The 23,032-nt window shown below is 40.6% G+C and overlaps 1 protein-coding gene across 7 annotated transcripts in view; it reads left to right on the top strand.

The window, feature by feature from the left end:
* The window catches only part of NYAP2 (neuronal tyrosine-phosphorylated phosphoinositide-3-kinase adaptor 2), a 136,429-nt gene that overhangs the window by 9,416 nt on the left and 103,981 nt on the right, over positions 1-23,032 (top strand). For 3 of the 7 annotated variants that reach the window (XM_069024560.1, XM_069024566.1, XM_069024568.1), the window contains exons 2-3: positions 11,744-11,805; positions 12,519-12,695. The exons of 2 other annotated variants lie outside the window; for them this stretch is intronic. In XM_069024560.1, coding sequence (XP_068880661.1) covers positions 12,694-12,695 — 2 coding nt within the window. In that variant the 5' untranslated portion in view covers positions 11,744-11,805; positions 12,519-12,693. Of the gene's footprint in view, positions 1-11,743; positions 11,806-12,492; positions 12,696-17,096; positions 17,332-23,032 lie in introns of all 7 variants that reach the window. 2 more of the 7 variants (XM_069024563.1, XM_069024564.1) reach the window with 2 other exon arrangements.

The following is a 23,032-nucleotide window of genomic DNA, read 5'->3' on the forward strand; positions in this document are numbered from 1 at the left end:
CTAGCCCCAAATCAAAGATACAAGGTCAGGTTTTTGCCAGATGTCCTAACCTGAAGTCTGGCAGGTTTGTTTGGTTTTTTTGAAACTCTGCCCATGGACAGGGATATCATTAGCAACCTTTTGAACATGTCTCAGCTTTTCCTGATACAACTGCTGTTGCATGAAGTTTTGCTGATACTGAAAATCTTTAAACTTTGTCTGTAGTGATGATGTCCTTGTTGCCCGGAACCCTGTTGTGAGAAATGAGCAACTGTTCAGGAAAGCTTGTGTGTAGATAAGCAGATACCACCAAAAACTGAAAAGTATGGTGGAGACATATGAAAACTCAGTTCTTCTACAGAAGCCCAGCCAACTCCTGGAGCAAGCTAAGAAATCCCCTGCAGGTATTCAGCGTTTTTCATCTGATACATAAAAGAGCAACCATTGTATTGTTACTGCATTAACACTCTCCTGCTCAGGTGGAAAAATTTCCTTTTAATATTTCCTGTGCTTTCTAGTTTTAATAGTCAGGACACACATTTGAAGACAGCGATTGAAGATTAGGATAGCACCAATTAGTGGCACTGATACTGCAACTTTGGAAAATGTGTCTGTCAGATACCCAGTGATGTGGATAGTGCCTAAATGGAACCTGCTGTTTTCTTTCTACCATCTTGGTTCTAAAGGCCCTTGATGGAAATGGGCATGGTTCGTGTTTCTCTCAGTTTTGTGAGAAAGCTGAAGAGGTTACAGCTCACTCCAGTCAGACCTGTTTTCTTTTTTCCTGTCTCAGTTTGGAGATGAAGTTGAGCTGTTTTCTCTGTGTTCCTAGCCTGGACTTGCTTTAAGGGTCACTTTGCTATTGTCAGAAACTCATCACTTCTTCCTGTCTTGAGACTAATAATTGAATTTGAAGAACTGAACTGCTGGCATTTGAGATTCAAAATGTGGTAAGAAAACTCCATGGTGTACATTAAAATTGCCATGGATTACTGTTGTGTGGCTCTCTGTAAAGTCTCTTTCAGGCTTTTTTACAACCTTCATCTTTTGGCCCATTTGCCCAGGAGTGCTATGAACTTCTGTGGCATGTGAGACAGTGTAAATACCATTTTGACAAGTCCTTGTGTATCTAGGGAAGGCTGTGGGTGGGTGCAGCTCTATCTACCTTACTCTCATTGCTGTGGGGAGAAAGGAAGGAATGAGCAGAAATGAGATGTGGTGGGGGCTGGACTGGTGGCATTCCATCAGGTCTTCACTGTCAAAGTTGCTGCCTACAGCACTATATTTTTAGAGCAGTTATATATTACAGTAATGCCAGATGCTGCTCTGAAGGAAGATTTGGAGAGTGAAAAACGGATTAAGGTTTATTGTAAAATTTCTAAATCTGTGTGAAGACATGCAAGATCTGATTCCTGTTCTTCAGTACAGGGATGATTCACCACTCTGAAAAAATTTTAGGAAAGAAATAGGCCCATCTTACAGCTTTAGATTTATGCTTCAAGTAGATAGTTATTTAAAACAGTTCAAATTTGAAATAATTTTAAATAAGTACAGAGTTTTCACTTGCTCTTAGTTCTTAACCTATGCCAGTTGTCTCACACAGCAGCAATAGCCAGCAGAGATTTGCAGCACTGTTCTGTAGTCACAAATGATGCTTGCCCAATAAATGAATAAAAAGTTCAGTCTAAGTTTGTATCTGGCACCTGACTGGCAGAAACACTTAGTACAAAGTCAGATATCTGACCTACAGAAAACCTAAATAATGTTTGCAATATTAATGAATAGCAGAATTATAGATAAACAGACAAAATATTTTGACTGTTCAAATATTGGTAGTGTTTAATATTTGTAAATTAATTCAGCCACCAAACATTTTGATCTATTCTGGTTACTCAAAAACTGCAGCTGCAGAAGCCATGTACAGTTCCTGAATATATAAAAATGAAATGGAAAATACTGAGTTCTACTGCTGAGACAACAGCAGATGACTTAAACAAAAGCTGTCATTGGAGATGTTATCACAGGTTAGGTAAACAGTGCTGCATATACTTGAAGTTCCACAGGTAATTAGACTAGGTGCCCTCTGAGCAACTCTACTCCAAATAATAAATTACTGGTTGCCCAAGGAGTCTAAAACCCTTTCGGTGATGACAGCAAGTTGGGGTAATTTTGTTCCACAGCTAAGGTCTTGCCTCTGCAGTTCTGAAGGGCCTTTTTGAATCCACTAAAAGCGGCTGTCTGGTGAGACAAAGTCAGAGTAGATCAACTCCCACAAAAATCGTTGTAGTCCTAATGTTAGCAGTGATGGTACTGCCCTTCACTGTGAATGGTTTTACTCTGCACAAGGTGTAGCAGTGTCCAGCAGCCTCATCCTTGTTGATGTCAGAGTTTCCTTGAGTGCATTCTTCCTACACAGCCTGTCACAAGAAACATGGCCAAAACCTGTGTCCAGCAGACACACTCCCCTCCTCACTTTCCTACAGGTAGTCTTTCTTTCTTCTAAGACTCTGCAGTCTGTTCCACAGCCAGGTGAGAGATCTCCAGGAAACTGGTCATTTCTAGGAATGTCCCACTGTTCCTGAGGTTGTGATTTATTGTGTACATGAAGGAGAAACTGAAGAGGTTTCCTGGAAGCTCGGCAGTGGAGGGTCACATACAGAGCTATATTCCAATATACACACTGCTGCTCTTCATGGAATATATAGTTAAGGCAGTGAGTGCATCTTTCCTGAGAGCTGGGCAAGGTGGTCAGGCTGATCAGAAACAAAAGTCTCTGAAGACATGTCTCCCAGGATTTTGCACATAATAGAAAACTCTGCTTTGTGCTGCAGTGTAAAGTGATGTCACATCCCTATCAGGATGCCTGCAGGATGATTTTTGTAAGCCTACATGCCTATAAGGGAGTTTAAGAGGTTATAATGGATGTCCAAATTGTACATTATTGTTCAGAGAGATGCAAGCTTAGTGGGAAATCCATAGCAGGGAAGGAATTTCTGTGCTCTTCAGTGAGTCAGTGCTATCATGATCCACAGAAGTTGATTTGGGCCAATCCTGTTAGATTGCAGAGTGCTTCCTATGCTTATGGGGCAGAGTATGGCAGTAATTTCACCTCAAACACCACTGTCTTTATCTCATTCCATGCACTGCTTTTTAAGAGGCCAAGAGTAGTATTTGAGTACATCATCCTGACCAGTGGTAGAAAAGAAGAGGCTTTCTTAACCTGGCTGTTAGAATTTCTGTATGAATCCATAATGGAACTTCCAGTTAATTCCCACTGCTCAAGTTTAATCTAGATGCAGATTTCTTTACTGTGTTCCTTCCTTCATTTGTTGAGACCACTGTTGAGGAACCCTCTGACATTCTCATTTATATCTGTAAAACCCTTCCACTTTAGCAGATGGAAATGTATTCAGTGACTCTATCTTATTTAATGTGAAAGTCAGTCTGTCGGTTCCATGTATCCCTACAGTCAAGACTGTTTTCAATCCTTTGTGTCACCCTCCCAGTTAATTTGTCTTAAATCGTACAGTGACAACATTTACTCTTTAAGCCAAAATCCCTTAGCCCATGTCTGTCTTTATTGCCTTTCTTTCTTCCTCCTTGAAGCTATTTGCAATTAAACCTCAGTGAAATATGAAGCACCAGAAATGTTAGACTATCTTGGCAATGAAGAGGCATGAAACAGATGAATAATGAGAAGCACAAGATAAGAAGCAGTAATGCCACTTTCATTCTGGAGTGCCTATTCTGGCAAAGAGTTCATGTCACCTTTTACAGTTTTGTAAGCTATTTATGAGTCATAGGAACGATTAAGGAAAAAAAATCCTACCAGGGAAGAGTCCTCGATTTGTTTAAATTATGGAAATGAGACACTTCAAGGCCTTTTTTTTGCTAAAGATTAAGAATTAACTATCTGAGATTGCTAATGCACTTCAACTTAGAGAAGTGTGTTGAAAAAGGACAGAGGAGACTCTCATGCTTGTACTTTTTTCTTGAGTGTGCCCATTCAAGAATTTTGAGCAGTGTGTGAGTAGAGATGACACAACATCATAAGCTGCCCTCTTTTTATTTCTTCCCAGATATTGGCCAGGGACACTTCTGTGTTGATGGAAAATGCACATTTGTGACAAATATAAAAAGCAAAGCTCAGTGAACAATGAGCCCAAGATTGCAGAGATTTGAAGACTTTCCTTGAAGCTTTCTTAGCTTGTGTAGTTTTCCATGTGCAAAAAACATGTTGGAGCTATGGAACTCAGTGGACCTCTTTCTCTTCTATCTGGATCTCTCTCCTTTTTGTCCCTGAAATTTGCTGAAAATTGCCAATACTGTGAATATGTAGCATGGTTAATTTTGTGCTATTTAGTTAGCGTTGCTTTTAACAAACAATCTGGAGAGCAGGAATAAAAATTCTATTGAATATTTCTGTGTGGTGTGCTGTGATACGTGAAGGGGTGAGACCCAGCAGCAGAGATGAAAGCAAATCTAAGGTTTTATTTGGAAGCATCAGTATATATAGCTATACCCCCAAGAGCCCCTCTTGGCTACAATGCACAGGCTTAATCACAGTTCCTCAATAAATCAGTCCTCTTGACATCTTCTGTTGTTCTCTTCAAAGCCATGGCTAGCAGAGCGCAAAGTGTGTACAGTTCCAAGTTTCTTCATGGACTAGTGGAGATCGTGTGCTGTTTCTATGCTGACGTAGAAATTCATTTGTCCAGTTCTGTCTCAGGTACACACTGTCCAGGGATGCTGCTGCAGCTTTCTGTTTAACTCTTTCCTTACACCAACACCTGTTACCCCAACGGTGTGCTGAAGGGGCAAGTTTGTGTAAGTCACAGTGGACAGGGATGCAGTGAGAGAAACAAGGAGGCATTAGGTCTGCTCAACACTAAGGTCAGCTTGGGTAGGACAAAGATACTCAGACAAAGGCAAATTTAGTGCCTGCTGCCACTTTGTTTGCATGGCTGATTGTGACTGCATGTTACAGTAGGAGTAACTGGAATACAGGACACCTATATAATGGAATGTTTTTAGGAGCTATGCCATTGTCCTGTTCTTGGATTATAGTAGAAGCAAATTTTCTTCATTGCCCTCCTCCCCCCCTGCCCCCCCCCTTCTTTTTTTTCCTTTGTTTCTGCAGAACAAGCTTTTGTTCAAGCTTTGGCCACTAGAGAGCCTTGAAATAGTAGGAATATGGAATTCTCCTGATAATGAAGGAAAAAGCTTTATCATTACATTCCTGAAAAATGTGTAAGTTAGGAGGAAATTTCCTTCAAGAAAAGAGTTGTTGGAGGGCTGAATCAGAATTGATCTGGGTAGACCTGTAGGTAGAGGCATGCAATGCCATCTGTTTTGAGGGTATTTTAAATGTTTAATTTAGGTAATAAGATGCTAAGTATCACTGTCTAATTTTTGAGCTGTGATGGTTAATGACACCTGAGAATAAAAACCTCAGAAATGCCTTTAACTTCTGCCCACTGCTCCACAGTCACTGGCTTCATTGAAAGTGGAAGATGTCCCTCAGACAAGAGCAAGACATCTCATGCTCAAGAGATATTCCTGAATTCGTATGCCTTATTTAAGTTGGATCTGGTTGTGATTTTAATTAAATGCTTTTTCAATCAGAAAATGTTGATTCATGGAAGACAAAACATTTCGGGCAAATGCGCTGATTTGTAATTTCCTTCATTGTGGTGACTGTCTGGCTTTCAAAAGAGATTCTATTTTAGATCTTAGAAACTTGAAATAAGTTTAGGCAAGCCACAAGTTTACTTCACATGTTTCCTTCTGATCCTCTTTCCCTGGGATTAATCCAGAAAGGATTAATTATTTAAGGTTAATATGTATACTTTAAAATGTCTCATTACTGTCATTAGGTGACAGGATCTCTTTTGCTGTGGGGTTTGTTCTTTCTCAAGTCAGCAAATACTCCTAAATGTGCTTTCTCAGCCCTCTCCTTTCCCTTTCAAGGCAGAAGCTTCATTTCCTCTTTCCTTTTATACGTATCATATCAAGAAAGGTGGGAAAACTGAGTCAAGCCTGCATTTCATTTTCTGCCTGCTAGCACACTCGTTCTGAAGATGTTGATGTCTTCTCTTTTATCTTTTTGTTTTTTTTTTAGTTTAGAAAGAAGGAGCAAGGCCATTCCTCTCTGGAGAATTTTCTCACACAGAATTTTGCATTGGTTCTGGTTAGTGCCCCCTTGACATTCACTTACCCTTTGACTTGTTCTCACCAGTAAGTGGTGGTGTTGCAATTTCTTCGTACCAGGGTAGGTAATAGCACTTGCTTCAAATTTTTATTCTTACTACCACCTGTGGTTTATTCATCCACTCTCACAGAAAATAAAATGACACTGATAGCGGGGGAAAAGTCTCAGTCATATTGAGAGTTTATTGCTGGCTCTGTGCATGATGGAGCCAATGTGGGAACCCAGAGTGCCGAGAATACTTCTCTGCCTATTTTTAAGGGTTCTTACCCCCCTGAACAACACTGTTTTAGCTTCAAACCTTGGAAAAATTACCAACAGTCAGAGAACAACTAGAAAATACAGTGGTGTGAATTAGGTGATAGACTACAATGTAAGATTGTCACAGGGTGAAAAATTTAGAGGTTTTAGGCTTCTCTTTGTAGTACATAGAGAAGAGTAAAAAATATCAAAATGGAGGATTGTTGTTGTTCTCTAGACCTTCTTCTCCTTCTTCTACTGCTCCATATTCTGCAGTAAAAATAGTTTGGATTGATAGGATAGAAAATTCCGCAGTTCCTAGTCGTGTTACCGAATAATTGGTAAGAAAGTGAAAATAATGTACGTTTTTAGTAATTATTGGTTAAAGTATCTTTAAAAGGCTGTGTAAATCTTGATAATGGCTCTCTTGCTCTCACTCCTACTTTTCCTCCTTCTGTGCTGTACCTGGGTCACGCTAGTGGCTCAGTTCCTCTGATACGACTTAATAAACAACTATCTAGAAGCGTTGAAACTACAGAAGACGTCTCGCTTTATCTTTTAAACTCCTTGCAAGGACTTTCAGCAAATTGTCTCCCATCCGGAGAGACTCAATTTATGGCACAGTAAAGTGTCAGCCAGGATAAATATATTTATTTTTCATTTTTTTCTGCCCATCCCTCCATCTTCCCTAGCCCATGTTTTAGTTGTTTGGTAGGTTCTTACTTATTTACAGAAATGACAAAGTAACTGGCCCTTAAACATATAAACTTAAGGCAGTCAAGGTTATTCCTGTTTATTTCTTGCATTTACCCTACACCAATGCTGAACACACCATTCTTAATATTATGTGCAATGCTGAGTATTTATGGAAAAAAGTATTTATTTTTCTTATTAATATGACCAGGCAAAAAAATTGGTGTTTCAGGTCTGTTCGACAGACAAGTCATTTTTTCATAGAAAGATGTAATTCTGTTCTTGGCCTTTAGTGGTGCCAGGACCATTTTCCAGGAATCTGAGAGCATTGTTTTACAGGAGTTTTACACTGGAAGATGTGAACTGCAACTTCCATTGCACATTTGCTTATTGTTTTCTGGATTAGTTTAGCAAACACTTGGTCCAGTTTAGATCATAAACACTTTAATGTTCAATATATGTTGCAAGTAATGGAATTTTTAAATATAGATTGAGCAAAATCGGTATTACATATGTACAAATAGTCTGATCTTAAGCAGCTTCATGAATCCAGGGTATTGTGAATTCAAATAGTCTCTAAAATGAAGGACATCTTTGCCTAGCTGCCAGGGAGCAGTATTTCTGGCACTCGTGTATGTGGTGGCATTGGTTTGCATGCTTATACACAGTTTTTCCAACCAGTATTTTATCAGCTGTAATATATAAAATTACTCATAATTTTCATTTAGTCTGATTAGAGTTTGCAAACAGTAATTCCAAACAAAACCAGTCACACTGTATTAAACACTTAACTGTGGTGAGCAAGAGTGCAGGTTTTGTTTCTGAAGGGTAGTCTGTGTACAAGAGGTATTTAATTAGTTTTCATCAGCTATGGATCCTCTATTTGGGGATTATAAACAAGCCAGGAAAATCTGGCAGAGCTGAATTGCTGTGTGCAAGCTCTAAACTAAAAATAGTGCCAAGATGCATATAGACACCAAACAATACCATCATAAATTTACTGAGAAATCTCGTGTGAAAACAAGGGTTAAACTCTAGCTTTGGATTCGTGCTATATACCTCTCCCTTCTTCCATCTGCCTATCAGGCACAGAGTTCTTATTCTCCCCAGTATGCCAGCTCTTGAACTGAATGTGGTTGATCATGAGCATACTATAAAACACTTCGGTGTATTTTGAGAGTTGAAAGGACTAACAGTTGCAATATATATGAATGTGATACATTTGTAATGAATTTGATACACACACAGAAAAATACACTACAGAAGTGTGGAGAATGTGGTTTGACCATAAGGATGCCAGGGGATCTTAAGCTATTAAGGCTGGAGCTTTGTCCTTAATTCACCCTGTCATTTCTAGGTATTACAGTGTGTGGCACCAAATGTAACACACTGTCTCACATCTATTGTAAAAAAAAAAAAAAAAAAAAAAAAAGATGGCATAATGTGAAGTATATTGGGTAAAAGTAGTCTGCTGTGAACTGAGATTCAGTCCACAATTTTCATGGTGCATATTTAGGACAGGTCTGTGCAGTTACTGTTAGCTTTTTGTACATGAAGTATTTGTAACACTGGAAAAAAAAATCCTGCACAATTATTCAGTATATTTGGAGTACAGAGTATTTAGCATGATACATTAGAAAACAGGTACTTAGGAGAATTTAATGGCTCAAGATAACAGAGAAATCTATATTTTGCCTCATTGGAGCTGTGTCTATGTATTGTGTAAATCCATAGAGGTATATTCAAGGTGATTAGCCAGGATTTAGTTCTGTGTGGGAGCAGGGGGAAAAGGTCTAATGGAAATGTCGACAGACCATTAACTAGAGTATCACTAATGGGTGATATAATAGAGAGAGATTTTTTTAATTGTAAAGGGGTTAATTGGTATTCCTCATTTGCATTCCTTTTTTCCTGAGTGGTGGCAATTTGAGCTCATCCAGTGATAGGAATGGTTTTTATACTGAGAGAATATGAAGGATCATAATATTTTGTCCAAGAAAATATGCAGTAGGGAAAACCAGAAATATATTAACTGACATGATGAATATCCAGTTACAGCTGAAGAGAAAACTGATTTTCCTAAGAATTTATTAAGGGAGGTCCTGTAGGAAATTACTATTTCCTTAGTAATCAGAAGAATTTGATTTTTTAAATTTTAATTGTTTTATACCTGAGGGTGAAAAAATAGCTCACATGGGTCAAAGTGTTTACTGTGACTTACATGTTGCAAACTTCCAACCCTTTTCTCTGTAGAGGTATTATTTTCTAAATGTAAGAGAGAAGCTACTGTTTACACAGCCCATGTCTAGGCATTCAGACACCTAAAATGAGGCTCATCTCCCTGAGCTGATGGGAACAAATTGAGCTTTTGCTCCCATTGCTCTCATTGGATCTTGGTTGGACCATGACCAGAGGAACTGGTCAGCTGATGTCAACAGGCTGCCCTGTTACCTCTCACCTTGTCACCAGCCTATTCTGACAATAAGATCTTCCCCTGGTGCTGGTTAAGCTTGGATCATTGTGCAGGGTCACATAGGTCGGGAGCAGCTAACAAGGGCTGGGGGAGCCCAGCCACAAGCCACTAGGGCACGCTGCGGGCAGTGACTTCTGACTGCACAACAGCCAATCTCCATCGCCTGCCTGCAGCTCTCCATGCTTGGACTGGGTTCCAGTGGCTGATCATCTGCACACCCTAGCTACCCACACACCATCAGGAAGCTCTGAGCCTACCCAGTTCCTTACACTGTTACTGTCTCTCTGAGTGGGACTCGCTGGTACAGTCCCTCTATGAAGCCTTCCTGCCTGAGGACCTCTTGGAGGTCATTTTCATCATCTCAAGAGTTAATGAGACCATTAGGAAAAGCAAACAAAGAACCAAGCACATATGCATGCCCTCCACCTCTTCTGCTGTGGCCATCTCTTCTTTAGCTTGAAGTCATCTTCCCAGCATTCTCAAATTTCTTTTTTTTTTTTTTATTTCTTACTATTGCTCCCCAATTCTGTTTTCCCCTAGCCTTCACTCTTCACTGAGCTGTGCATGCTTTCTCTAGAGGTCTAACAGCTTTTTCATTCATATGTCACTTGCCCTCCTGTCTTGTTCTGAAGTATATAGCAAAAACTTTTTCATGTAGATTTTTATTAAGTACTGAAAGCAAACACATTTGAAAAATACATGATATAGTTGTGTGGCTGATAGGTCTTAAGTATATTTCATTGAATAAATAGTCTTTTAGTTTCTTTGCAAAGCTAATGCCTTAAAGAATTTAACCAACAGCAGCAATTTACTCATAAATACCATCTTAATATACATAGTACAACCATGTTCTAATAGACGAATTTGCCAATTTCTCCATCCTAAAGTACAAACTGCAATTTCTTCGCATCTTTCCAGTCTTCCAATGTTTACTGTGCTTTTATTTAGTGGTCCAGATGCTCTTTTTGGTGAAAGAGAATAAAACTGACTTTCCTCATCTTTGCCCATTTCCTAACAGATTTATGGGACTGCTTTGTCTATAGCACCATAAAAAAAAAATAAATGCAGATTATATCAATGAGTGCAGATAGGAGATTTCAAGTTTCTAGAGGATATCCCAACTCTCATTCTGAGACCTCTTGCATCAGTTGCTTTTACAGATTTTGTGCTCTGTGGGATTCCAGGCACCCTTGTTTCAGAGTTCAGAGGCTGTGGGGCTCACTAAACTCCTTGTTCACAGCTGAGTCTCTGACCGGCTTGGATGAAAGCAAGAAATTGGATGTTCCTGAATGAGACCCAACTGGCCTGGCTTCCATCTGCTGGGCTGCACTGGGTCTCTGCTGCCCACTGCTTGCATAGGCAGGGTGGTCCTTTCACAAATAACAACATGCGCGTGGTGCCAAAATCCCAGGCTGGTTCTCAGCTTCCCAATCTGCTTCACCACACGGCCAAGTGACATTTGTGCCAGATTAAGGCCAAAGGAAGAGCTGGGGGTGGGAGAGAAGCAGAGCTGCATTCTTGGTTCTGTTTTTTAGCTGCAGTGCCGGCTTACACAAATTTGGAATGCCTGGAGAGTGTTAAAGGGTAAAGCATTTTGCAACTTACATGTGTGGTTGCATTTGTGTGCTGTGTATATACCCTTTTCTGCCTGCTTTAAGGCAGCTGGGTGGTTGCATGTACTTGCCAGAGTTGTGGAGTTTCTGGGCAGGGAGCACTGCCTGTCAGCTCCCTGACTGCCTGCAGGATTTTCTTTGTTCCTGGAGGCTTCAGCAGGCTGAGTCCCAGTACACCAGCTCTGGCATGTGTGCTGCCTGGGCACTGGAGTCATTCCCAGCGAAGCTTCAGCACTCTGGTAGTGTTTGTAGCATGGGGAATTTTCTGTCCACTAAAAGTCACGGACCACCTTGGCAGGGGTACCATTCTCACGCTGTGAAGTGCCCTCTGCATTGTGTAGTGCAAGGAAGTGATTTGGTTGAAAGGAACACCATCCTCTTTGTTTTTTTGGATTCTCCCTCATTCTCACCCAAAATTATTTCTGTTCTGGATCACTTCCATGACCCAGTTCCCTGCAAGGCCTCACAAATGGGAATGAGCAGCAAGGTGGGGAGGTGACAAACAAGCTTAAACTGCCTGGCCTTTGTACTCCACAGGAGAAAGAGTGCTTCTTTGGGGCTAGAAAACTGAGGCTACGAGAGCAGAAATAGAGCATCATGTGAGTGCAACTCTACTGACACAGCTGGGTTTATCCTGGAATAATAAACCCACCTACTGCCCCCTGTATGAGTTGAACAGTGGAAGCACAGTTTTGCCAGTGCAACTGCATCTGTGTTGGGGGGTTTTACCAGCATCCACTATGCTATAAATACAGATGTCTGTATTTGGGACCTGACCATAGAATGTATCTTTACCAGCTTTAATTGATTTTAGCTAGGAGCTAACTGGCTCCAGAAGAACTACTTACAGCTTAACATTTCTGTGGAAAATGTACCATTTAGTAATTAATGTGTTTGGAAAGTAGCCAGAATCTTTCAATCTAATCCAGTTTAAGAAAAAAGAATCAATTGACTCTTTTTGGAATGATAAATATAATGAAATATTTTACAAAAAATCATGGTTAAAAATAGCCTAGTTGCACTAGCTGTCATGTAGGATAAATCACTTGCATCAGGATGTGATCTTTGTGATTTGTGGTCTATGCAAATAAGCACAAGGTTTTGCTCCATATTTTGTATTCAGGCAAAGTTCCCCGTGGACTTCAATGGGAATTTTGCCTAAGCAATAACAGCAAAATTGGTCCCATGTGAAAAAAACCTGATCCCTGGGGAAAATTAAGAGATTTTTCTTAAAGGCACAGATGGCAGTTAAGCATTTAACTTTAATTGGCTTTTTACATTAATAGGGACCCCTCTACTGTTTTACCTTTAGAAGAATCCTCCTCAGAACTCTGAAGAGAGAAATGTGCATGACAGTGGTGGATAGTGTGTTGCTGGGAGGGATAGAGCCAGTGTGCTCCAGGGAAGTGAAAGAACGCTACAGAGGGATGTGAAATAGCTGAAACTAATGCCAAGATGGAGCACTGAGAGCTTCCTTTTCTCTTATCATGTGAGTAGTTTTACTTGTCATGGCAGCAGTGTGTGTGTGTGAGGAATGAAAGACAGACAAGAGGATGGCAGAGGAAGCTACTGCAGAACTTCAAGGGTTTTAAGAATGCTTGAGGGGGAAAAGCACAAATGTTAAAGTTTATCTGGGGCATGGAAAGAAATAATTTGGGAAAAGTGGCCTTGAAGGCTCAGTTTAGTATTTCAGCATGTCACATTGAAAATTAATTGCAAATAGAGCCTTAAGTTTTCCCTTTGCTTAGCATGATGGTAAGTTGGTACTAAGAACATGAACAAACAAAAGAGATGGTTGTTGAAGGTTGGGGTTATGGTAAGCACTGTGCTTGGGTTTGGATGCATTTTGTTTTCTATGTATTTTCCTCAAAGAAACCCACTTCCATTCAAAAATATTTATTAACTCAGGTTTAAATCCAAATAAAAATCTAAAACAGCTTTTTCCAATTGGTGCTAAAGGCACATCACATTGATTGCTAAACTGAGACTTAGAATGAAGCATACATAAGACTGTCACTGAAAATGTCACCTGCCTCACACATGGGCATGATAGTTGCTGTGAAGAAACTATGGTTTTATTGGGAAATCAAGACACTTAATAGCTGGGACTGATTAGAACCCAGTGCTAGGTGTTGGAACCAAGAAAGGTCACTGCTGGAAAAGTCAAGGATAGTAGCAAGGCCTGGGTTAAGAGATGTGGCCTGTGATCAGGCAAGGAATCCATAATGCAAGGAACATGAAGTGACTAGAGCGACTGCAGACTGGCAGCAGTAAAACCTGAGTGAGGACCAAGCACACAGGAGATAGGAAAAAGCAATTGAAGCTCAGGAGGCATTGTAAAGGAAAGAAGCAAACCAAGTTTAGCTTAGCTTAGGCAAGGAATTTGTTAAACAGCCAAAGTCAGCATCTTGATGGCCTCATATTTTTAAGTGTGGGTAAACTGGCTTAACTTCCACTGTGATGATTCTGGCTTGGTCAGCCTTTGGTCTTGGCAAAACCTGTCTGATAGGAACCCTATCTCATTTGATTGCTGCATAGACAGGTCCTGTTCAATAGTCTCTTCCCATTCACTGGGATGTAGGGTTTGGATACAGGGATGTATATTCCTATCATGGTCCCTTAGGTTAGGTATCAGAAATTTCCAGGTTTAAGTCCTTAATTTCTGGGTTTTGTTTCAGAATTTTTTAGAACATGTGGCGTCTCCATTCCTAGAACTCTTCATCTATGGTCTGTTGGTCAGATATAGAAATCCGTCATGGAACTGCCTTCTCTGGAGAAGCTTCAGGTGACCTGGGAGTGGTGCATTCAAACAGGAGAAACCTGTCCTTTTTGACCCTCATAAATGTAAATAGTTACATAACAGTTTCTGTATCAAGTCAGCTGTTACTAAGTTCAGGCCTGGAAACATGCTATTTGCTGTTCTTGGAGAACCTTCCTTCTCCATTTACTAGTGAAGCAGAGACTGAGTCACTGGCACTGACTCTAAGCCATTTGTCCTCAAGCTTCCCTTACTTCAGGGACAGGCAGACTGTCTTTTTCAGTCACTAAGTGGTCTGTTAGCATCTTAAACGAATATTGTTTTCCTCTTGAAAGCCCATTGTCTCCGTTCTGCCTGCAGTCTTCAGACCTCGAAAATCCTGAGCCTGTGATTGAACCTGAAAGGACTTGTCATGCCCTGGACAAAGAAACCTCCTGCAGAGGTTTGCTGTCTCCTTATTACATATTCTGTACTCCAGCCCACTGCCAGCATGGCCAGGCAGAGACTGGGGTATCCCATAACTATTCTAAGACCGAGTAGTTGCCAGTGAGCAGTTCCACAGCACATTGTTCATATTCTCTTTTCCTGGTTTGCAAATGTCAGCCACAGGTCCCACCATGTCTCTCCGTCTGTATGTATATTTGTTATATATGTGTGTGAGCATGAACATACACATACATAAATAAAATGGGTTAATATTTAAGGTACGTAGTGAAGCCTTGCATATGCTTCAGAAATTCAAAGCAAATGCAGGTAATTACATCTGCTGGAATTGAGTGGTTGTAAACTCTGGGAAGGATGGTGGAGCAAAGGAGACAGGGAGAGAGGATTGGCAGCTACTGTGAGGAATGCATGGTTCTCCACTGCTGGCTGTTTGGAGGCTGGGAAGGCAGGTGCAGGCTTCTGCAACATGAGAACATGAGTAGTAATTTGTGGGGATGCATACATTTGTGCTGATTAGGCTTCTTCTGTAACCAAGGAGTGAAAGCCCATTGTGGGTTCATTAGAGTTGTCATTAAAGATGTTTAAAGGTGAATAACGCTGTTCTGTAGAAACTCATGGAAAAAACAATGAACAACACAAAACACGTTACCTGAATTTTGATCTAGCCCTTCTGTCATTGATACAGGAAGTGCCATGATGAATTCTTCAGGTGCTTTTTCCTAGATTGTGAACTAAATTAGAAGGTCTTGTGTGTGATAACCAGGAATGGAACTGCCAGCCTTGCAGAGGTCATAACTCCAGTGTTCTTCCCACAATCCTACTGGAAAGAAAAATGGACGTTTCCTTCCACAGCTGATGGACACATGATTCCCAGGAACCCTGGTACAAAAAAGATGTGGAAACTTCCAAAAGGTGCAATAACATAAATAGTCAGGGAGAGGATTCTATCTGAGTTCAGTTACTGGGATGAACCATATGGTGAAGACATAGCCACGTGTTTCACACTTTGAGATTAAGATTAGTAGTTATTCAAGTTGCTTATGAAATTTTAATGACTTTAGTTATATCCTTGTTAAAGTAACTTGGAAGGAAGTTTGACTGTGCAATTTCTCTGTTTTCAGTGCATGGCTTAGGGCAGAGATAGAGAAGATCTTTAATTCTGGAGAAGTATTGGGAATAAGAGGCTATTATGTGACAGGAATCCCCAGCTGATGAAAATTAAAGAGTTTCCCAATTACCACATGGCCACAGATGCTCTTAAGTTATCCTTCAAGGAAGGAAAAAGTCAGAAGCAGGGCTGGGGGCTAGCCTCTGGGCTAGGGAAGGAACTCTCTTCACAGGACTGCCTCCAGTTCTACACTGTAGGTACTTCCCTTCCAGATCTTTTTCCCTAATACAAAGAAAGGCCCTCCGTATCTTCAAACCCTGTTCTTCTGGCTTTGTAACCCTTCTTCAAGCATCCTTTTGAAATGATCTCTTGTGGATGTCATGAGGAAGAACCACTGCCCTGTTTCACGGGGTTCCAAGAGGTGTACTGGGACATGCGCTATTACAGTGAGCATGGAATGAATTACCAGTGAATATGAGAGAGTTTTAGGATCGGGCTTTTTTCAGGCTGTGTTCCAATGCATGAAGGTGATCACTGTGTTTTTCAATGTGTCTAGCTGGCTATCTTGAGTGCTGTTGAATGTGGGGTAATGTTGATACTCCAGTTGTGGGGTAGTAAGCCTGCAGGAAGTTATCCTGTGCTCTGTAGGTGAGGTCATATTTGTGTACCAGCACAGCTTCTCATGTGAAAATGCATTACTTTGAAAGGATTTAATTCCATGACTGTAATTCCTGTTATTAGTTTTAGGAATAAATTCAGCTGTTACTGTAACATCTGAATCAAGATTTAGGCTAGAGAAAAATATGCCTGTAACTTAAGAAAGAATGAAATGTCATTTGACAATGGGGTAATGCAATCTGTGCACATTCAGCCATCGCTCCTTTCCCTGGCTTTGGCGCAGGGAGTGAATGCTTTTGCTTTGTGTCCAGGCTGCAGGTTTGGGGGAGAGAAAGCAAAACTGCACATACTCTGCAAGGAGGAGCTATAACACAGATTGATCCGGTTCAGAAGAAAGAAAATGTTTTCTTCCAAACCATTAAACAAATTCTGCATGAGCATAAAACTGTAGTTTCACCTTGAATGCTTTTCAAACAGAATGCCTCTTTCCAGAGTGTGCATGTCAATATAAGGAAAACGGCATAAATGTCACGCTCAGTCTGTCCGAGCTGCGTAGTTTTGTTCTCGTGCAATGGGAGCAGGTGGTGGGAGGTTGTTTTGATGGGCCGAGAAGCTCCTCCCCTCCTTCCCCAAGCAGCATTCTTATCTGCGTCAGCAGTAATTGTGTGCCTTGCACTGCTTTTCAGTGAGGGTGAGTGCAAAAGATACATCAATATGAGGTATCAAACCGAGGCTTAGGTGTTCTTTTTAAGTGGCTACTCACTTCCTTGAGCCATAACATGGGCTAAAGGTTAACTTACATTGTCTTCGTGGAAGAACAATTTCCTTTTTTTGGGGAAGGGAGAAGGAGGGGCAAAGGGCGTTGTTTCATATTCTTTCCTACCTATAGACTCCATGTGATGTACAGTGCTGCTCATGCAGATTTTTTTTTTTTTCCTCCCACTGGATTATTTGCTAATCAGACTTCAGTGCAGTGGAGATAAGGGCGAGACTTCTGCCTAGCTAGGAGGCTGTGCCGGCGCCCCAGCCTCGGAGCCAGGAGCGACGCCGCTGCCGCGCCGGCTCCCGGCGCGCCCCCGCTCCGGCGTGCCGCGTGTCCATGGGCCCGGCGCGGCGGAGCTGTCCGAGGTGCTAGGATGCTGGCAGCAGCCGGATTGCAGCGGGAGAGGAGCCCCACAGTCCTGCCGGCACCCGAAGGTAGGCTTGCTCTTTGTTTGAGAATCCCTGATTAATCAACAGCAGCATCCACGGACCCGGGCAGCTGGAGAGAGCAAGCCTGCCGGTAGTCACGGGGGAGAGACAGAGACGATGCCACGAGCTAGACTGTTTCAGACCTTCTGTAAGTGGCAATGAGCGAGCAAGCGTCTTTCCTGCTGCAAGAAGCCATTTGGATAGGATATTTGCTGTTCCTTATATTCCTTTCTTTTTGTCTCCACAATACATATTCAAATGAGGCACCTTAGAAATCTCTGTGTTAGTGCATATGATGGTGCTGTAATCGTCTGTGTTGTAAAGTGGGTAAAAATCATCCAGTTTCTTCTCTGCTGGACCTCAAAGCAGGGTGTTGTTTATACCCTCCCATTATCCGTACCCTCTTCTCTCTGAATGTGGATTTAAAGAAGCAAGCACCTGTCTTTTCTTTTCACTGCATTTTTTTTTTTTTTTAAAGCCAAACTTTCCATGCCATTTTAATCGTATGTTAAGAAGACCTGTAACGTAACAGATTGACTTATAGTGATGTCGACTTCTACAATCTGGGCAATTCTGCCAACAAGATTTAATGCACTTTAACTGAAGAAAAAAACTGAGCCTAACTGAAAATCTGTTTCTTATGGTGCTGAAATATCCCTTCCAACTGCACTGAGATAACCACAGGAAAGGGCTTTTACAGACAAAAGTCACCTTTGATTATTGCACTTAGTGGTCCCCGTGGACTTGAATTTTGGTATGTACATATTTTAATACATCATATGAGCATGCTAATAAAATATGGTGCTAATTAGAATGAAAAAATAACATTACAAAATAAAATAATGAGTTGTCAGAATGCATAGTGATGAGGTTGCATGTATTTTTAGAAGGTATTAATCAAGACATTGCTAAACTAAAAGCTGAAGTCTATTTGACTGGTTTTGTGTACTTCACATGTTGATTGTGCTTGTAATAAAGACATTTGGCAGCTGATTTTTTTTTGTTTGTAAAAAGCACTGTTAAATAATTAAAACCATTATTTTATATTTTCTGATGAATTAAGTGAAATAATTTCTAACATCTGTGATAGTTACTTATCAGACCCACTGCACCATTAATATTTTACAGCATCTTAACATGATGCTGGTGGTAGTGAAATCTCCATTTCATTTTCTTAAAGAGGAGGAAAAAAATAAGTCAATCAGCAAGAAACTCATGATTTCTTCTGAGTTCAAATGCACTCCGCTTTGCATACAGAATGTGTTTATATGTCTGCTTGTTGTGTGGTTTTATTTCTTTGTGTTGTTTGTAAGTCCTCTGCATAACACTGGGATGATAAAAAGTCATAATTGCTCTCAAGTGCTGGCCATTCTGAATCTAGGTTTGCAGTTGTCCAGCATCCATGCAGTTAGGAGGAAGCCTTATTTTCCTCTGGGAATGAAAGTGATAAAAGTGTTGCGGTATTGCAAAGTAAACAACAGCTTTTTATATCCTGGAGTCATAGAGGAGTCATTGTTAGCAAACACCTTTTTTCTTTTCAAAAGGCACCTGCAAGGGAGCCAAAATTCAAAGCTCAGGATGTTTTTTAGTTCTTAAAACTATAGGGAACATAGCTTTCCATTAGGCAGGGTAGGACATCTGTAGAAATGGACTATTTCTTTAAACCCATGTGGCAGCATTCTCAGTCTACTGAAGGAGACACTTTTAACCTCTTTAAGTGAAGGGCTCAGCACTACTTAGCTTCAGTGATTTCACCCAGGTGCTAGAGCTCATGCTGTGCAATATAATGACCACCAGGTATATAATCTGTAATACCAGCCAGAATATAAAGTGTATTTTGTACCTCCAAATGAGAGTAGTGGTTCCTTGGTTCTTTTTCTTTAAATATCTGCATATATAGTTGTCAAATGCTATGTAGTAGGAAACTTGCAGCCGATTTCAGAAGGTCTTTCCTCTTTGACATTAGAATTTAATGCATCACTGTGTGTTAAAGCAGAAATGCCATTTCATTGTTAAGAATGAGCAGGGAATGCAACTCTCAAAAGCATGTCTTAGCAATTTGTCTCATCACATTCACCTGCTGGGGTATTTAAAATCTCACTTTATGTAGGGCACAGTTAGGATAGGAGACAGTTCTGCAAAGTAGTCTCCAGTATATTTTTCCCTCACTAAATTTTTCTTGATTGCAGCAAAAGTATTTTTTTCTACACTCAATACCATTAGGTCCTTATTAGTGCTGTTGGGGTCAGCAGCTTCTGAAAACTGGATATGGCTGACCTGTCTGCTTTTATTCTTGCAAGCAGCTAGAATGCAACAGCTCAAACTTGAGGGTTGAATGGCTGGTTATTGTCCTGGTTTGTGCAGAATCCTTCCAATATAGTGAATTTAGTGGAGGAAGTTAACAGGTAATGTGAAAGCAGATGAGTTTTCAAAGACAGGAGGCAGTATTTGGGAGGGAATCAGGCAGGACTGGAGGGATGGGTAGTAGGCCTTTATAAATCTGAGATTGGACTCAGGACTTTGGGCAACCCCACACTTGTTTTTCCATGGTCTCTTCTCCTATGTTAATTTTTTTTTTGTTTTTAAATCCCTCTGGTTTTGAAGAAGGCAATCAGTGCCTTTGTCATTAAACTGAAGGAGCTTTTTGAAGTAATGTCAGCATTGCCAATTTTCAATGCAGCACAGCTGCAGCTTATGGCTGTCAAGCAAGCTGAAAAGCAACTGATATTTTGGGGATCCTGATGTGAGTAAGAGGGAGAATGCCATGTCTGAATCTTCACATGTAGCACTGCTTGGATACTGTGGTATTCAGTCGATTACTCATATTCTGAAATCAATATTTTTGCACACTGATCATGTGAAAAGGAGGTGGTTTGTTTGATCAAAGATGCTGTATCTGTGGCGTCAGAGCAAATGGTTCGATTAGAAGTAAGGTATACAACAGTCCTGTAAAACACAATGCACTGTGCCCTCACAGAAATTGTGTCTGAATCAATACAATGATCTTGAATTTAGTTATGTAAATATTTCTAGGCAAACAAGGAAGGGGACTGCTTGCCCTTGCCAGTAAACCAGATGCATTGGCAAGGAAGGAAAAAAAAAAATCTTTCTTGCTTTACTCTTCCCGTGCTGACAGCTGAATACATGAGCTGTGCCAGTGTGAGCCGCTCTGCGCTCCTCTGTTGGGGCCCCTCTGACCTGGGGGTACCTGACGGGGCAGGTGTTAATGGGCAAGATGGGATGTGATTGTGCTTTTTCTCAGTGAGGTTTCACAGAGTGTTAGTTTGACCTTTAAGAAGCAAAGTGAACATGATGGAGAACTCCTTCTTTGTGTCCCTGTGCTCAGATGGATTTTGAAAGATGTTCGTGTTCAGAGAACCCTCAACCAAGTTCCTCCAAACAATTTTTGTTGACTTCTCAGTATGTTGGCTTCAATGTCTACATTTTAAGGCTTTTCCTCTGTCCCGCTGTCTCCTTTTGTTCCTTCACATTGAGGAGGGAAAAGAAAAGAGTGTCTTAAAGAATTTCTCAAGTGGTACAACTTCCAGTTATAATTTTCCGGGACTGCTTGATTTCAGAAAAGAAAATACACTGAAAGCAACTCGATTGCAATTACATAGGTGACTCCCTATAGTCCTTGTTACTGGTTAACAAAATCCATGGCCACAGTGTGTATATTAGGGATGCTAGGACTGTGGACCCTCACCAACAGCTTACATGACTTATTTAACAATTTGCATTTGCACAGTTTTAATCAAATATGAATGTACTCAAACAGAACACTTGCTTGGGCCTGTATCTGTCCTGGCAGATGGTTAGGAGTTGCTCACTGCCTGAGTTTACCAGTCAGCAGAACCTTTGATCAAAAGTTGATCAGTGCTGTCCATCCATTTGCCAAGGAGGGGGCAGGCAGGCAGGACTCTAGGGCCATACATGTTGATTGCAGCCTCTTGAAGTTATTGAGCACATTTATTAAGGTAATGTATTCTCTGAAGTAGCATTAATACCTGTGAGTAAAATTGGTCCTAGTGTGCTGCCCAATGAATACTAATATTGTAAAAAATATTTACAGTAATTAATTAAGCTTTTTGCACTGGCTGTTAGCATTTTTAATCCCTGTTAAAGTGTAGCATGCACAACTGTACACTAACTAAATGCAGTGAGGCTGTAAAATACCATGTGCACCCGAGGTACAAGGGCTTTGATTTAGAACATACTTGCTGCTTGCACAGAGGCTTTTTGGAGTTAGTGACACAAGAGTAGGTTCGAGGCTCTGAAATACCTGTGTGTCCCCCAACTACTCCCAGGAGTACCCCAAACTGTGTTTATTATCATGAGCATGCAAAGATCAGCAGTCACAGGAGGAGTTCAGTAGCTAGAGTTTCTCAATACTGCTGTGGGACTGGGCCCTTGTTAGGACAAAGACTATATCTTGATCTATTTAGTAAACAGTAAAGTTTTGCATGAATTTAGTAATAAAAACATCAGTAAAAAAAGCAGCTTCTCAGTTCGTGAAGCAGAATAAGGGCTTTTTATTTAATTCTTTTTGCAATTGGAATGACTTCATCCTCCTGTTTAAAAAAATAAATATCATAATACAAGGAGTTTCAGCATATCCTTAATTTTCAGCTCATTCCTGACCTCCAAAAAGGAAGGAAAAAATGAGGGGAAAAAATGCAGTATAGTCACAAAAGACAATGTAAAGCATATCGTGTCTTGGGGAAAAATGGATGAGAACTGCATTTTTTGGTAGCCTGTTGAAGTTACTTTCAGTATAAAATTCCCTATTATATTTCAGGAGTAAAACTCGGTCACTGAAGAAATCAATGGCAATATTGCCATTCAGGTCACTAGGATGAGATTTCTCTGTTGTGCAAGTTTATTTGAATTTAATTCAACATATGCAGAAACAAGTCCAAAATGGAAAATACAATAAAATAGCTATCTTCTGGGGAAATGGCCCAGAATTTAACTATTGAAAAGCAGATATCATTTGAGGAGTTCAGAGAAAGGGGAGTTAGAGCTGTCTGTGCTGTTAGCATTGGTTTTAATCTTGTAGCCTTCATGCTGTAGAGAGAGACTCTAAGGAAGGGACTTTAGTATGTGGACTTACTTTTTTTAATGAGCAAGTTTAGGAATTAGTCTAAAATGATGTCTGCTGAAGCATCATAACTTTCATAGAGTCTGCTCAGCTCATTTTCAGCTTTCCAGTCCCCTTCTTTGTAGACAGTGTGCTGCTTATGGTGAATATATAGAATGGCTGAATGCATATTGCAGCCCAGTGGAGTTACCCATCTCCAGTGTCAAAGCTGTGTGAAATGGCATGCAGGCACATTGTGCTGCACTATGACCTCCTGTGCTGGTGTTACCCTGCAGGGATTAGTAGGAGATGCTTATACCCATGGTTGAAAATGCTTAAAGATCACTTCAGTGACCCTCAACATCAGCCTAATGTTCATGTTCAGGCTTAGTTGATAGAAAATGTTGTTCTTGGGAGGCAGGAGAGGTAATAGAGAAAACCCTTTGCATCCTCTGAGTCTTCATGATTTTAACAGTCATGTTACCATTGTACAGAAATAATTTTGATATGCAGACATAAGAGAACAAGGGGAAATTTAGTGTGCTTTTAAGGTGTTTAGTGCCTGGAACCAGCTGCTTGTTACCATTGTTACTTCAAAAGATCCCCCGATCAAAAACAGGGGAAAAC

Source organism: Aphelocoma coerulescens, chromosome 9, assembly GCF_041296385.1.
Source record: "Aphelocoma coerulescens isolate FSJ_1873_10779 chromosome 9, UR_Acoe_1.0, whole genome shotgun sequence".
Classification (NCBI taxonomy): domain Eukaryota; kingdom Metazoa; phylum Chordata; class Aves; order Passeriformes; family Corvidae; genus Aphelocoma; species Aphelocoma coerulescens.